Below are 15,805 nucleotides of genomic sequence, written 5' to 3' on the forward strand. Positions count from 1 at the left end.
ACGACAATTTAACTTGCACATATACCGACTTTAACTCGAAAGAAGTTACATGTTGAAGAATTTAAAACGTTATCATAGTCCAAAGCTCCCCCACATGCATCATTCCTTCGTTACATAGCGATGTAAAACAGAGCATTTATAAAAAAAATTACCGAGCATTTATAAACTTGTCAGTTTACTTATTGAGGTTTCACATTTTTCGAGTTTTCTGTAAAGCAAAGCAGCAGAGAGGAACGAAACCTACTTTTGCAAAGAGTTAAATGTACTTCTTGTTTATAATTACTATATACCATTAATCAAATGAACGTGTTATTTAAGAAACTGAAAAAAAAAATTATTCTTGTTGACACGAACTATATACAAAACTGAATCAATTTTTGTTTAAAAACGTACATTATGGTTTAACAATTTTTCCAACAATGCGAAACACACATGATATTTATTCATCGTTTAAATCTGATTATTAAGACATCTATAATGGTACACAATAATCTACTCTATATTTTCTTCTAAAATATAATAACTCTTTTTAAATAGAATAACTCTATATAGAATTGAATTTTCTCCAATAGTTCACTTTATAATAGAATTACTTTACAATAGAGTAGATTATAAAGTAATATTTTTTTATTCCAAATATAGAGTGAAAAACAACATTATTCTATAATATATAGAGTAATTATATTATAGAATGAACTATTAGAGTAAATCCAACCTTATAATAAAATTATTTTATTTTAGAATGAAATATGTTGTAAATTTTGTGTACCATTAGAGATGGCCTCAGCACTTTTTTCAACCGATAATTAACTTCTGGCAGCCTAACTCTTAAAAATTTCTGGTATCATCACAAATTGGTTTTAAAATCTATCAATCAAAAAAATCTACGATTAAAAAAAAAAATCTATCTATCATCTACTTTACAGATGTCAAGTTATAGTTGGAGATGTCGCACTTTACAACACAACCTGTCCAATTAGAATGGGTTTGAGTCATCATTCTAGCACATGCTGTCACACTAAACACGCGCCAGATCTGTATAAATCGAGAGAGACTGGTTTCATTTCATCATATCGAAAACTCAAAAATCAAATAAAAAAACGCATCTCATCAGAGAGCAAAAAAATATCCACCGACGCGATATCTCATCTCTTCCTCCTCCCCTTGAATCATGGTTGACCCGGCGAATACCGTGGGAATCCCGGTGAACCCGACGCCGCTGCTGAAAGACGAGCTCGACATCGTGATTCCGACAATCCGAAACCTCGACTTCCTCGAGATGTGGAGGCCGTTTCTCCAGCCGTACCATCTGATCATCGTCCAGGACGGAGATCCAACGAAGAAGATTCACGTCCCTGAAGGGTACGACTACGAGCTTTACAACAGGAACGACATTAACAGAATCCTCGGTCCGAAAGCTTCTTGCATTTCGTTCAAGGACTCTGCTTGTCGGTGCTTTGGGTACATGGTGTCTAAGAAGAAGTATATCTTCACCATTGATGACGATTGCTTTGTAAGTTCTCTACTTTTGTCTTTTTTATTTATTTATTTTAGTTCGTAGATCCTAAAGTATAATAACCGGATCAAATCTGAACCGGAACTCGAACCAGATCCCATTTATAAATATAAGTTAGCGTTTATAAGCAGCCATGATCCCTGACGTGTTGGCTTATAGATTTTTTATAAGCTCATTTTTATTTATGTTTGTTGTGTACATTAGGTTGCCAAGGATCCATCAGGGAAAGCAGTGAACGCTCTTGAGCAACACATCAAGAATCTCCTGTGTCCATCGACTCCATTGTTCTTCAACACCTTGTATGATCCATACCGTGACGGAGCTGATTTCGTCCGTGGATACCCTTTCAGTCTACGTGAAGGTGTTTCCACTGCTGTTTCTCATGGTCTCTGGCTCAACATCCCTGATTACGATGCCCCGACCCAACTCGTCAAGCCTAAGGAGAGGAACGCTAGGTGAACTACTTCTATGTTCTTTTTTTGTTTGGTCAGAAAATTCAAATGCAAGTCCTTACTAAATGTTTGATTTGCCAGGTATGTGGATGCTGTCATGACCATCCCAAAGGGAACGCTTTTCCCAATGTGCGGTATGAACTTGGCTTTCGACCGTGATTTGATTGGACCAGCTATGTACTTTGGTCTCATGGGTGATGGTCAGCCTATTGGTCGCTACGACGATATGTGGGCTGGTTGGTGCATCAAGGTACTTTACTAGAACTCAAACCATCTTAATGAATGTTATGAAGCACATGCTCTGTACTTAGCGGTACATAATCTTCTTGTAATAGGTGATCTGTGACCACTTGGGTTTGGGAGTGAAGACGGGTTTGCCATACATTTACCACAGCAAAGCGAGCAACCCATTTGTGAACCTGAAGAAGGAATACAAGGGAATCTTCTGGCAGGAGGATATCATTCCCTTCTTCCAGAACGTAAAGCTATCTAAAGAAGCAACAACTGTTCAACAATGTTACATTGAACTCTCAAAGATGGTGAAGGAGAAGCTGAGCCCCTTAGACCCATACTTTGACAAGCTTGCAGACGCCATGGTCACATGGATTGAAGCTTGGGATGAGCTTAACCCACCAGCTGCTGCAGCCAATGGCAAAGCTTGAGCAAACCAAAAAAAAAACCACCCCAGTTTTGGTTATTTTAGCTCAAATCATCATTTACTTTTTCCAATTTCGGATTTTATGAAACTCAACTTTTGAGTAGTTGTCACTTAGCATCATCACCATTACTTTCTCGTTTGTCCACAACAGTGGGGGGATCCCTTTGTTTCATTTCATTAATAAAAGACTTTGCCATTAGTATTTGTTTCAATAATCATCCTTTATCTAAAAAAAAATAATCATCCTTTTATATAAAAACTTGCACGTTTCCCAATTAGCATATCACTGCAAAAAAAGAAACTTACATGTTTGCGATTGTTGTGACAAAAGGGACCAATCTTCTGTAATCTCTTTTTCCTAGAGCACAGTTATCAAGAACTCGACCCAATACTAGCCTTGTGTTATGCAGAGCCACATCTCTCGGAGGCATCTCTAATTCTGCTGCAGCTGCACTGAGAGGAAAAGCTTGCGCCGCCATCACTGTGTACTGGAGAGGTCCGCTTCTGGCTTTGAATGAAGTTTGAGGTACAAGCGTTCTCTCGTCAGTCCCATCCTCAGAGTAACCGCTACCGCCTTGTACCGGGCTACAGCTCTGAAGAAGGGCTTCGAGAACACTCAATGCTTCCCAACACAGAGTGCTTTCGACTAGCTGTGAGACGATAGTGTACATGTGGGGACTCTGCGAAGCATCCATGGGAGTGTGTTGGAGCAATGCCTTGAGCATAAGAAGAATGACTCGTTGGTAGTCCACTGGTCCTTTCTTTAGCATTCTCAACAAGTGACCGAAAGCTAAAGCTGAGTGTTTAGGGAACCATTTGTTGCATAGCAGAGGAGAGACGCACGCAAGGAGATTCTCAACTCGTTTAATCTCGCCTCGAGAATAAGCAACAAAAACAGTAGCCAGTTCATCGAGTGATTTCGCCCGACACCAGACTGCAAATTTAGATGCTACAGAACATGCCTTTTGGTACTGCTGCTCCGAAACCACGACTTGGTCTTGGCTCAGCTGCAAGCAAAGCCAAGGAAGTAGACCTGTGATATGCATAAGGAGTCTTGACTCAGCATCGCCGAAGATCGAGTCACATGAAGGCACTGTAATCCTTGATAGGACCTCAATGGAGAAGTCGTGGCTAACAGTAGACAACAGTCCTTTAAGGACAAGAGGTTGTACACCTTCGAACTTCGGCAGAGTTCCACTTGACGGTGGCATCTCGTACACTCTAGATTCTGTCCTTTGGAATTCCCCCAAATCATTAGTGTTGAATTCGTCCCGGGGCATGCTCGACAAGAGGACGTTTTCGGTCGTCTTGTCACGGAATGATAGACGGTCAATAATACGGGAGAAGAGCTCAAGAACCTGGCAGTAGACATGGACAAAGTCTGTATGCATCATGGCGACACATCCCCAGAAGAGTTGTGGGTAGAGTATGACTTTCTCTGGCTCCATGTTCTCTACCATGACCTGTAGCGTCAGAAGGATTTCCATGATAAAACCCAAAACCGGAGGAATGGGATTGCTAAGACAACGATGGAGACAGCGTAGAAGCGAGACACATGCATCGCTCGTCACGCTTGGCCGTAGCGCACGGTATACTTGGTGTGACCGACATGCTAGATGTCTTGAAGTGCATTCCATAGCCCATTTCAGAGCTTCGGTTCCCCAAGTTTCTCGAAGATCTCCTTGAAAGAATATAGCATCAACCATGCTCTGAACAAGTGCAGACAAAAGAGCCGCACTAGGAAGATCTGTTCTCACAACCGTTGGATCTTCATTCTCCCACATCATGCTCCCACGTTTTGACTGCACATACTTTATCAAACTCACAACCTGTTGTTTGTTTTCTCCTTCGCTGGTTTCCACCTCATATAGCTCTAAATGGCGACCCGCAAGCGAGTATAACAAATTCACAAGTAAATGTTGACAATGTTCTAGCACTATGCCTTCAGAGCTATCCATCGAAACAAAAGTGACATGGAAAAGCAAAGGCAGATGTCCCCTAAAATCTTCATCATTCTCATATGCGATTTCCGCAAGTAGAATCAGAGCTATATCCGCATAAGTGAGTGAGTGGTGTTGATGTCTGAATTGCGGCACATCTTCCCCAGAATTCGGTGTATCAATGAGATAATCTCCACTGTCACGTGAGACATGACGACTGCTCAAGGTTCCTGTAGAACTCCGAACTCCCATTAACGGTCCTGATGGATTCACCAAGGATGGCAGGAGCTGACCAGAACGAGCGGTAGCTACAGGAGCAATGTTCAACTCAGGAGGCACTAGGCTTAAGGGTCCGGAAGCACTTCGGCCAGTAACGCTTGCTGTTCTCCAGTTTAGGGTTCCACTTGTATTTCTAAGGGGGCTATCAAGCGAGCCTCGGACAAGAATTCGCGACATGTGTGGCTGGGTGTCTGCAACTGAAGCCACTTGAGGTGCTGTAACAGGTCCCTGAGAGAACTCCAGCACAAAATTTCCATTGGAATCACCCCGATTTGCACCATAAACAGTGGGTTCAATACTGTCTTCGAGCATCCGCTGTGATAGTTGATAAACTAGGTGATCAATAGTACGCTGAGGGCATGTCCGTGCGAGGTACAAACTTACACGTTTTGCAACTGCAAAATATGTCGCAAATGCACCAGTTATTACTTCTCCAGATGAATTTGAATCACTGTCCTCAATGCCCTTTGTGATCAAGAAATCCAGTACAGGGCTAATATTTCTGGGCTTGCTAGCAATAGTACTCCAAAGCTTTTCAATTTCATCAGGGAACTGATCCCCATGTCGCATTGTGACATAGTAAAGACTTTTTAGTAATCTGTCACTCCAACCCGTCTCCTTGAGTTTCCAGAAATTAAGGTTCTCAATCCACGGAGCCACACAGGTCAAGACCTGATGTTGAGCAATTATATCAACAGCATCAAGCTGGCGCTGCATAATTTCTTCACAAAGGAGCTGGCTTAACTCAGGATGATCCTTCGCGAGTTTGCAGGATAACTTGTACTGGAACTGTTGATAAGAATCCGGAAGATTACCTACAACCGCTGCTCTATAGCCTCCTGAACCTTCTATACCATCATCAGCCCACTCACGCATAGAAAGTGTCTCGAGCATCTGAAGAGCATCATCACGAATTTGTCTAGATGGGTCGACTACCTTGTACAGAATTAGACTCACGAGGCTCTGGATTTCGCATTTTGGAATTTCTTGTCTCATGTAGACCTCAGCCAACACACTGAAGTACCCATCAGCTATAGCCGCATCAGAGTAGTAACACTGGGAAAAGCACAGATGTGGTTAGTTCACGTATTTAAACGAGTTCAATTAAGGATAACGTAACAGGAATGAGCAAGCATGGAAGTGGAAAAAGCTTATCAAGAAAAGTTAGGTGCTGAAACTGGAGCTAGGAAAATAAAAACTATCTGATAACGGAAACCATCGTTGCATGGATAAGCTGTCATCATTGGTCAGGATATCCGATATTTTATCTGGTAACTACAACCATTTTTTTTTAATAAACACAGCTTCCATACATTCAGTTGGAGAGAACTTTTACCTTATCAATGCAGGCAGGAAAGAGATCCAAATTTGTTAGAAGAAGATTCTTCAAAGCCAATTTTGCCAACGCAACACGTTGATGACCACCTCTATGCCTATCACGGCCAGTTGTCCCTCGCCCACTTTCTCCTGTGTATTTGGAGTAAGATGGAGTTCTCGGATCAGAAGGCGAGTAACCCAAAGGGAGCCTGAGAGCAGGCTCGATGAACAAACTATTTATCCAAGATATCACACGTCCACTCATTTTTCTTGCATTGTCATCAAAACACGGTCCATATAGAAGGGAAGCCATCGCGTTCACCGAGGCCCACTGGATGGCTTCCATTTGCTCATTCAGGTCCTTATCAAAAGAAATCTTGTCTACCGAATCTTTTGTCCGATTATGCTGCGAGGTCTTATAGCGCTCAACTTCACGGCGATAATCACTAACATCATCCTGCCCCCACGTACTTCCTGTGTCATCAGACCAAGAAAGGAGCAAATCGAAAAGATGTTTCCTTCTTTTCACATCAAATTTCTCTGATTTTGAATCAACAAATTCAGGGGCAAGGGATCTTAAAACAGACGCAAGTGCATAGCGCAGAGGCTGCGACTCCTGAAAGCTCTCAGGAGGTACCAACGATATGTGTCTGGTCGAATCTTCAATGAACCGCAGATAATGGAGGCGGAAAACTGGTTTACGAGCGAGCATTCCAGGCCAGATATTCTCAGACACTGTTCGATATATATTAGCAACATGTACGCGGAGGTCCTCTCTTCGACCTCCTTTCTGGATCTGCGTTCATATCACAAGCATACATTTTTACTGTCAGGTCCCAATAATTTTAATGCAGCCGGAAATCAATATAAGGAAAATGGTGAAAAAGAAAAACACAGTCATTGATTTCATTTTCAGGGGAAAACTCTGCCAAATGTGGTTGATATTTCTACATCTGTAGCAGCCCTTAATGAGACAATACAATATCGGATAGTTCCGTTCCCACAACTCTAATTCAAGATGAAGGGATTATTACAACCAACTAAACCCAGGGAAAGACTAACATAATATCCCCTAAAGTTCAACATGAAGTTCAAAAAAGCCACATAGAGGTACAAATAATGGCAGAGACTTCTATTATTTTTCATCCACGAGATTTCCCGTACTTTTCACGTTGTCTAAGTCCTTGTGCTTAAGCTAACTTTTGCAGTTTAGTTGAAAATATTCATTCAGTCAGAATACAAACTATCAATACCCATACCATCAATTCAAAGGTTGTCACCAGCTTAAACCTGTACAACCAGGTAGTTCCATAGAGAATCACCTATCTTGGACAAGGATGACCTTCCTGGTATAGTTCTAAACAACAATTATATGATTTCTAGTTTCTAAAATTTACTCAAGTGCATATACCTTCCACTTTGGCTTCGTCTCTGTCTCTAATGAAAAGTCGTCCACGAAAGATGCTAGCTCGCTAAACATGATTTCACATGCGTCCAGATGCGAGCGCCCGAGAGCCATAGTTGCAGCATGCTACATGAACGGAAATATAAAGTAAAGATTGTTGAAAAAATTATCTAGGAGAAAAGTTTCAACCAAAACCACAGAAAGCAAGACAAGTAAGTTTAAATTAGTGACAAAACTACCAACTTCAAAAAAAAAAGCGCGGAGACAAAAAAAAACTTACGTTGTGGTTCTCTGACCCAAATCTAAGATAAGGAAAGATAAGGCGGTACATGTCTCTGGTTAATGCAATGCTACCCGCATCTCTCCCATCAGGTGGACAGGAACACACAAACATAGCGTACAGAAGCCACTGATCCAGTTTGTTATCTGTATCTTGTGACTGGCTAGCCTTTCCACCTAACTCAACAGGTGTAATATAGGCAAGGCGGTGCATAATTCCAGACCTGGAAATGAGAATGGAACTTTAGTTTCCTTCATGTTAGATAATAATAAGAAAAGCTGTATAACCATAAATTTAAAAATGAAGCAGTTTTTTTTCCTGCGAAAAACACTAGTGCTAGCATAAATATTGTTGTGTTACGAAAAAAGCTGTTTTCTTCATGTTAGATAATAATAAGAAAAGCTGTATAACCATAAATTTAAAAATGAAGCAGTTTTTTTTTCTGCGAAAAACTCTAGTGCTAGCATAAATATTGTTGTGTTACGAAAAAAGAAGCATAAATATTGTCATGAGTGTTTTCCTTTCATAAGAGAAAACTCATAAAATTCCCACACCACAGTAATATTTTATCTGCACGTTAAACTAGGGCGTATTTATTTTTAAGGACGTGTTGATCCATAAAGCCTACTTATCTAGTCCTGTCATGAATGATTTAGGACAACGGTCAGAGAAGAAAGTAACCAAAATTTCAAACAAGACTCAAGATACACACCAAGGATGATGTAATTAGGAGATACTAGGAGGCAGGAGCTAACATACGGAAGATAATGCAGCTAATAAATATACTTACTTGGCTTCTTGAACAGAGCGTGGGCATAGCTCAGCAGCATATTTAACAAGCTCGCTGAGACACCGACCCCATCTGTTCTTATCAGGGCTCTCCAAGATCATGGATTGAAGACTCACATCGGAAGGAATAGCATCGGAATCTCGTCTCAAATCATATGAACGGGAAGAATCCCAGTAGCAACTTTGAACAATATCATCCTATTACATGTATAAAGAAAAAAAAAAGAGGATTCAGTCTCAATTTACCACAGAGTCAGATAAATCAAAACCATAACTAGCCTAAAGGCTAAAACTAAAGCCTCTGAAAGAGTGAGATATTCACAGAAGGTACTTACCCCATGTTCTTCTAAGACATCGATTATGTATATGGGTTGAGCTTCAAATTTCATAACATGGTCTGGGTGCTCTAGAATCATGAGATCTCGAATATCATTACTCAATGCACGTACACTTCGCAATAATTCTAGCGCAGTATGCCGAATCTTGCTGTCGACCGAACTAAGAAAAAGTAGGCCAACAGCATCAATGTCAGCAGCGCGAAACTCAATTGCATCTGCTGCTTGACGCAAAGATAATTTCTTGAACCTATCATTTCCCTTTGCTGTTTGATTTTCCTCTTCAGAGTCAGTATCTTGTTTGTCATCTACTAAACAAGCCCTCCAGAAACGCATGAGTTCCAACAAGCGTCCTAGTGACGTTTGAATGAGAAGTGGGAACTCATCAGGAAGCTTTAAGATGAAGTTTGCCATCCCTCTCATAACTGCGAAACGGCGATGAGGAAGGTAACTAACAATCCGGTTCAGGACTTGCACTGCTTCCTCTCGCACTACAGGATCAATACTTATACCATGCAGAGGTATTATTTCCGTGATCTTATCACTCCGTCCAACTTCCTCTATCAGATAAGGTATGCATTCCAGAACTGATCGGAAGAGAGATCCTTGAGACTTTTCTTTATTCACAGCATCTGCACATGTCTTGAAGGTTAGCAAGATTGTTTTCGGAGAAAGTATTAGACAGAGGATACAAGCTAGATATCAGAAAAAGTAACTACCAAGTTTACCTATTGTCGTCCTCGATGATGTTAGAACAGCTTGACTATAGGTCCTGTGGCAGGATCTCAAAATTGACTCAATTGCTGCTTTCACTTTTGGTGTGTAATGGTCAATTCCGCGGCCTGTTAAGAGAACAATAAGGAAAGTTAAGTGTATGGAAGGACAAGTTTATTCAGACCAACAAGTGACCTGATTCAGGTTAACAGGTTACCCTTGAATATTTCCAAACCAACATACTGGCTTGAAGGTGACATAACAAGGGCAAGCAATGCACGAAGACCAACAATCTTTGCTTCACTTGGACTATCTTTCTTTAACAGTTCTAGTAACATGTGATTCATCGCGAAGTCAAGGTTATGTTCAGCTATGGTCACACAGAACTCAACGAGTTTATCTTGTTGGACATCCTGAGTGAGCATTCCTTTTCTAAGAACTGTTAGCAATTGTGATGTCACACTATCCAAGTAATCCCATATACGATTTGGTGGCTGGGTAGCAGCATATACACTCAAATAAAACCTCAACACTCGGTGAAGACAATCAAGTGCCATGTAACGATGGTTCTTCTCCTGCATAATGTGTCATAGGTAGTATAATGACTGAAACCAAGATATATATACTACCAAGAAGAGGCTTGAAGAGAGAGGCAATATAGTGTGCGGATGTGACAATTGCTCTCGGGCATTTTACTTAATTTAAAAGCCGACTGCACGAAAACTTACTCTCAGAAGCTTGTACAGTTGCTCCATGTGAGAACTTAAATTATGATGAAATATAAGCGGATCTCCGAGACAGAGAAGAAGAGTCACAAGTGGAAAGCCAACCTATTTGACCAATTAGACATGTTAAGGACTGAAATCATAAAGAGAACATGATTAAGTGATATTAAATCAGAATGACGTACACCAAGATGTTTGCTCTGTTTCTCCATCCAGTGGATTAGCTGCACTCTAATGCGTCCAACAGCTTCATACCAGAGTGTCAGCGCAGGCTCTGCAACTGAAGGAGGCCACTGGCTTTTGCCACCATCGGAAAGTGGCGCCAGGATGTTAGAAAGCATATTACAAAGCGCATGATGAAGCTCACTTTTACGTTTGTGTGGAGCACGGTTAAGAGGGTTCGCTTTAGCTACAAAGGAGGCAGACGCATTTAGCCCACCCTCACTCTTAACCTGGAAATAAACATAATGTCACGTTCGCGTCCTGAAGCCTGCATTTTTCAGGAAATAGAGACATACCCCAAGCTTTAAGTATCGCATTCCATTAATGATGCTGAGAGTTTCACTTCTTGCAATACTTGTGTCAATCCGGCGGGTATTGAGTTCCATGAAAAACCGCTCAGTGACAGAGCTGAATCTGTTAGTAAAGAATCATAGTAATAAAAGGATTAGAGTGATTAAGGTTGCGGCTTAAAAATGAATCACTGCTTTCACAAGTTGTTTCCTGCCAACTAAACTACTGAAAGTAAGTCTACTATTTTCATTTATACTTTAGCATGCTTGGATAGTCGTTAACAACAAACATTGAACATGAAATACCTAATACGGGATAGGGCGCCCAAGAGTTGAGCAACCAAGTCAAGAAGAAGACCCCTCAAATCGACCAGTGATGGGTATTCTACTTGGCTAACAATCCTGAAACAGAGGAGCACCCAGAGGCAGAACTGAAGAAAATCAGCTTTTGGCATCTCGAAAAAGTGCCAAAGGATACAGGCATACAGATTGACGAATCATATAATTTAAACATCTGCAGATTCTAAAAGCAATACCTGTCGGCGTTAATTAGCCAATCAAAAACAAAATTCTCAAGTCCAGACCATAGCTCCTCTGCCATTCACGCAAAATGTTTTATTTTTCTTTAGCGTGGCAATAGACACATATTGTTGGAAAGAAACTGAATAGAGAAATTAACAAACCGTTGAGCCCTTCCACCGGGCAGCACTCCGCAAAGCGAATACAAGCTGAGCAGAAGATGCACTCAACAGCCAGCTGATTCCAGTACCGTGAAAATATCAGAAAAAAAAAGAAAACCGAATTGGAAAAACTGATTAGTTAAAACCATGGATAATAGTTTTCTTAAAGAGAGGTAAGAGTATAACAGTCTGGTCAGTTGAATCTAGTGGATATAGTTACTAAAACCCAAGGACTTTATCTTGTAAAGAAGTCTTTAAAAAAGTACCTTTCTCTGGAAAGCCGATGCATCATTTGCACCTTTAGGTGATTCACTGCAAGGCAGATATAAGCCCACCAAAAAAACAAAAACAAAAACATTAATAATGGTCCAGCGAACTAGCTGCGCCACAACAATAGATTTTCATCTAGACAATAAATCACCTATATGAAGAGGAATACACAAAAATGATATAATGCACCAAAGAGTCCGAAAGATCAACGGTTCAAACTAAAACAATGCAAGATGCAGAAACCATATAGATAGGTATTTTATTTGGACAAGAGTTAAGTACCATCTAATTGTTAAGAGCGAGAGAGAGAGAGAGAAAGGAATCAAAGTTACACACACCTTTCCCTCCACTTGAGTAGAGCTTCTATAAGAGGAACAGGTGTGTGACGCGCAATCATAGCCAATGAATCAAGAACCTGCTCATAAGCAGGATCTGATGGACGAAGGTACTGTCCATTCTGCAAAACATCATCATCACACACACAAGAAAGCAAATTCACTACCAAAGAAAACGTACATCTATGAAATGCATTTCCTCCACACACAAGTTTTCATAATTAATACTTCACTAAACCTCTTCTACTCAAATACTAAATTCAACCAACGAACACCATAAAGCACTAAAAAAAAAATCTAAACAACACGCAGATTCCAAAAGGAGACGACGAACCTGAGCCTGAGCAGTATCGATTCGCTGTCTCGCGAGAGGCAGGAACCGCTGAAGCAGCGCTTCTACTATCAATTTCGCAGCACTCCCTGACTTCATCACCACCCGAATCAAACGGAGGGATTATACGAGACTGAAATTCACAGAATCAAATCGGAAAATACAAACGACGACGAGGACCACAACAAATCACGAAACCATTCTAGGGCACAGTTCGATTTCGCGGCAAAGCTTAGAAATTTCTTTGATCCATTTCGACTCGACGACGAGCTTTGTCTCTCCCTCGCTTAGAAAATCGCTTATAAATATAGTTACACGACCCGAATAATCATATGCACGACGCGAGAAAAGGGCGGGCCTCTACTACGGCCCATTGTCTCTTTTTCCAAACAAAAAGGCCCAGCCCAATTTAAAAATTATTAACATTTTATTCTGTTATTTGACCATTTCAAACACCTTTTTAGTGGTACCCAATTATTTCTCACACACAAACAAAAAGTGGAACCCAATTACAATCCAAAATATCATAGACTTGCAGTAGAATATAAGATTTGGATTTTTGTATGAATGATTTATCTTGTTTCTTTGTATCTTTCTGTCTAATAATATCACTTAGATTCAGTCCAATTATATCTATGTGACTATGTATTATCTTCTAAACTAAATTAGTCTGGTTTTTAGTTTTTACGCGTCCACAGCTGATTACATTCTCTCCGAGTTTTATATTTTCATCCTCTAAATGTTTGATATATCACAAACTACCCCATTTACTTCTGTCTGTGAGAACAAGCCCAATTTTTGTTTCCTTCCTTCCTCGGAATCTGCAGATGCAGAATTGATATTAGGTCTCTCTCTCTCTCTCTCTCTCTCTCTCTCTCTCTCTCTCTCCCTCTCTCCCACGTCTCCCTCGAGAAAAACCAAAACCCAGCTGGTGAAAATACAAGTCACTGGATCCCAAAAGACGAACCTTGTTGCACAATACTACTACATCTAGAGGTAAAAAAAAACTACTGATCGAAAGTTCGAATCTTTGCTTTAACTCCAACAGTCTACCTGATTCCGTGGGAAGCCTCCGAGCTCCTTCGCAGGCGCTCGCTTCGTTGCTCTTCCGCTGGGGCTTATATTGTTCGGAGATCTGATTGCTCTCAACTCGTGTGTTTGTTGTTTCATCATCGATATGATCTTCCTGAGGATCTAAACTCATCTTAAAGCTCATGTTTTTTTGGGATTGAGATTTGAATGGAACGTCTCGGGTTTTGGGGATTGCTGATGGGTAGTGTTGAAAAGTCATCTGATTCTCGAGAGTCGGTTACTTGCTCGAAGAACAGAGACGAAGACACTACTTCAGCTTCACCGTTGAAGCGTTCCTTGTCGAGAAACACGAGCCCCTCTAGGCAGCAGCAGATAGTGGTGAAGACGAAACCTCGCGGTCTAGAGGAAGAAACAGTAGCTTCGTTCGGTAAACAAGTCGTTGTTTCCGATGTCCCCATGGAGGAAAGCATATGGGCGATGCTCCCTGAGGATCTCCTCAACGAGATCTTAGCTAGGCTTCCGCCGTTTATGATATTTCGGATCCGTTCCGTTTGTAAAAAATGGAACTTGATTCTTCAGGACAACAGTTTCCTCAAGTTTCACTCTAACGTCTCCTCTCACGGGCCTTGTCTGCTCACGTTCTGGAAGAACTCGCCTCAGCTTCCCCAGTGCTCGGTGTTCAGCTTGCCGTTGAAGACGTGGTACAAGGTTCCCTTCACGTTTTTGCCCTCGTGGGCGTTTTGGTTGGTTGGATCTTCGGGTGGACTCGTCTGCTTCTCGGGGCTAGATGGTTTGACTTTCAGAACTTTGGTGTGTAATCCTCTGATGCAGAGCTGGAGGGTTCTGCCGAGTATGCATTATAACCAGCAGAGGCAGCTGATTATGGTTGTGGACCGTTCTGAAAAATCGTTTAAAGTCATAGCCACGAGTGATATCTACGGTGATAAGTCGCTTCCTACGGAAGTTTATGATTCCAAGACTGATAAATGGTCTTTGCATCAGATAATGCCTGCTGTGAACTTATGCTCTTCGAAGATGGCTTATTGTGATTCACGTTTATATCTAGAAACTCTTTCCCCTCTTGGTTTGATGATGTATAGGCTTGATACAGGGCAATGGGAACACATTCCAGCTAAGTTCCCGAGATCTTTGTTGGATGGTTACTTAGTTGCTGGAACTCAGAAGAGACTGTTTCTTGTGGGAAGGATTGGTCTTTATAGTACCCTCCAAAGCATGAGGATATGGGAGCTTGATCACACAAAGGTTTCTTGGGTGGAGATAAGTAGGATGCCGCCAAAGTACTTCCGAGCGCTTCTGAGGCTTTCGGCTGAGAGGTTTGAGTGTTTTGGGCAAGATAATTTGATCTGCTTTACGTCGTGGAATCAAGGGAAAGGTCTTCTGTACAATGTGGATAAGAAGATTTGGTCTTGGATCTCCGGGTGTGCGCTTCAGTCGTGCAACAGCCAAGTGTGTTTTTATGAGCCAAGATTTGATGCATCTGTCCATTGAATTATAATAATCGTCTGGTTCAACATCAGTCCTGAGAAGAATATAACAACTTGGCTGCTTAACAAAAGAAGGTTAGAGATTTTAAGTTGAAAAGCATTTTGTGTACCTACCTCCAATGTTGAGAAGACTTTGTCAGCGATGGTATGCTACACCACCAATGATTAACCACTTCGAGGAGAAAAACTGTAAGCTAAACTTGTCTCTAGCTTTATGTATATTAGCAGTTACTGGATATGAATACTTTCTATATATATATCATTGTCTCATCCATATGGATTTTCCTTCTCTGCATCTTGAATGTAAGTTTCACCTTGCAAATAATGAATGTTCAAGAATAGTATCTTGTCTTGTTGGCTAACACTTTTAGAAAGAAAGGTTTAACTTATAACAGTGGAACATAGATTATGATCTTGAAGATGTGGGAGTTGTTACATAAAAATCCAATATTTAAAACCTTCTACAAGAAACTAGGAAACCTAGCTTTGAGACACATTCCTCACAGCTGTAAGAAGTATCAGTCTAAACACAGCCTCCGTTTCTTCGTCGAATACCGTATCAAGCATCTCCCTACCTCAGCCTCCAACCAATATGTGTCTCACCATCCATAATCAGGTTATTGAGAGCCGTTTACAGTTACTCCCTCGGGTTCACATAGCCCTTTTTCAGATATTGATCTTCTGTAGCTGGCCACAGAGTTTCGTACTCTGCGGTACATCCACTGGTCAA

General features: G+C 41.1%; 3 protein-coding genes across 3 annotated transcripts; 2 read left to right on the forward strand and 1 right to left on the reverse strand.

Annotated features, from left to right (window-relative positions):
- Positions 1-1,062: 1,062 nt before the first annotated feature.
- Positions 1,063-2,825, forward strand: LOC108847296 (UDP-arabinopyranose mutase 2). Its single transcript, XM_018620503.2, has 4 exons — positions 1,063-1,513; positions 1,721-1,971; positions 2,050-2,218; positions 2,304-2,825. Exons 1-4 carry the CDS (start codon positions 1,172-1,174, stop codon positions 2,628-2,630), a joined length of 1,089 nt encoding a protein of 362 aa, XP_018476005.2. The 5' UTR covers positions 1,063-1,171; the 3' UTR covers positions 2,631-2,825.
- On the reverse strand, positions 2,777-12,773 carry LOC108847295 (cell morphogenesis protein PAG1). The gene is made up of 17 exons (XM_018620502.2): positions 12,542-12,773; positions 12,211-12,329; positions 11,869-11,914; positions 11,606-11,678; positions 11,459-11,516; positions 11,229-11,324; positions 10,929-11,046; positions 10,596-10,862; positions 10,414-10,515; positions 9,903-10,260; positions 9,700-9,813; positions 8,972-9,603; positions 8,638-8,834; positions 7,848-8,070; positions 7,574-7,693; positions 6,182-6,958; positions 2,777-5,901 (listed from the first exon to the last, which is right to left on the reverse strand). The coding sequence occupies exons 1-17, from the start codon at positions 12,635-12,637 to the stop codon at positions 2,929-2,931; spliced, it is 6,369 nt and encodes a 2,122-aa protein (XP_018476004.2). The 5' UTR covers positions 12,638-12,773; the 3' UTR covers positions 2,777-2,928.
- Positions 12,774-13,329: 556 nt separating this feature from the next.
- Positions 13,330-15,419, forward strand: LOC108831392 (F-box/kelch-repeat protein At5g15710). Its single transcript, XM_018604939.2, has one exon. The coding sequence runs from the start codon at positions 13,778-13,780 to the stop codon at positions 15,077-15,079; it is 1,302 nt and encodes a 433-aa protein (XP_018460441.2). The 5' UTR covers positions 13,330-13,777; the 3' UTR covers positions 15,080-15,419.
- The last annotated feature ends 386 nt before the right edge of the window (positions 15,420-15,805 follow it).

Source organism: Raphanus sativus, chromosome 3 (genome assembly GCF_000801105.2).
Source record: "Raphanus sativus cultivar WK10039 chromosome 3, ASM80110v3, whole genome shotgun sequence".
NCBI classification, from domain to species: Eukaryota; Viridiplantae; Streptophyta; class Magnoliopsida; order Brassicales; family Brassicaceae; genus Raphanus; species Raphanus sativus.

What these genes read in the sequence shown, in the direction of transcription:
- LOC108847295 (XM_018620502.2), bottom strand. Translation starts at nt 12,637, where the DNA reads ATGAAGTCAGGGAGTGCTGCGAAATTGATAGTAGAAGCGCTGCTTCAG. An exon ending in TCGATACTGCTCAGGCTCAG is followed by an intron (nt 12,330 to 12,541) that starts GTTCGTCGTCTC and finishes GATGTTTTGCAG; the next exon opens with AATGGACAGTACCTTCGTCC. An exon ending in TGCGATACTTAAAGCTTGGG is followed by an intron (nt 10,863 to 10,928) that starts GTATGTCTCTAT and finishes GTTTATTTCCAG; the next exon opens with GTTAAGAGTGAGGGTGGGCT.
- LOC108847296 (XM_018620503.2), top strand. Translation starts at nt 1,172, where the DNA reads ATGGTTGACCCGGCGAATACCGTGGGAATCCCGGTGAACCCGACGCCG. An exon ending in CCATTGATGACGATTGCTTT is followed by an intron (nt 1,514 to 1,720) that starts GTAAGTTCTCTA and finishes TGTGTACATTAG; the next exon opens with GTTGCCAAGGATCCATCAGG. An exon ending in GGGCTGGTTGGTGCATCAAG is followed by an intron (nt 2,219 to 2,303) that starts GTACTTTACTAG and finishes TTCTTGTAATAG; the next exon opens with GTGATCTGTGACCACTTGGG.
- LOC108831392 (XM_018604939.2), top strand. Translation starts at nt 13,778, where the DNA reads ATGGAACGTCTCGGGTTTTGGGGATTGCTGATGGGTAGTGTTGAAAAG.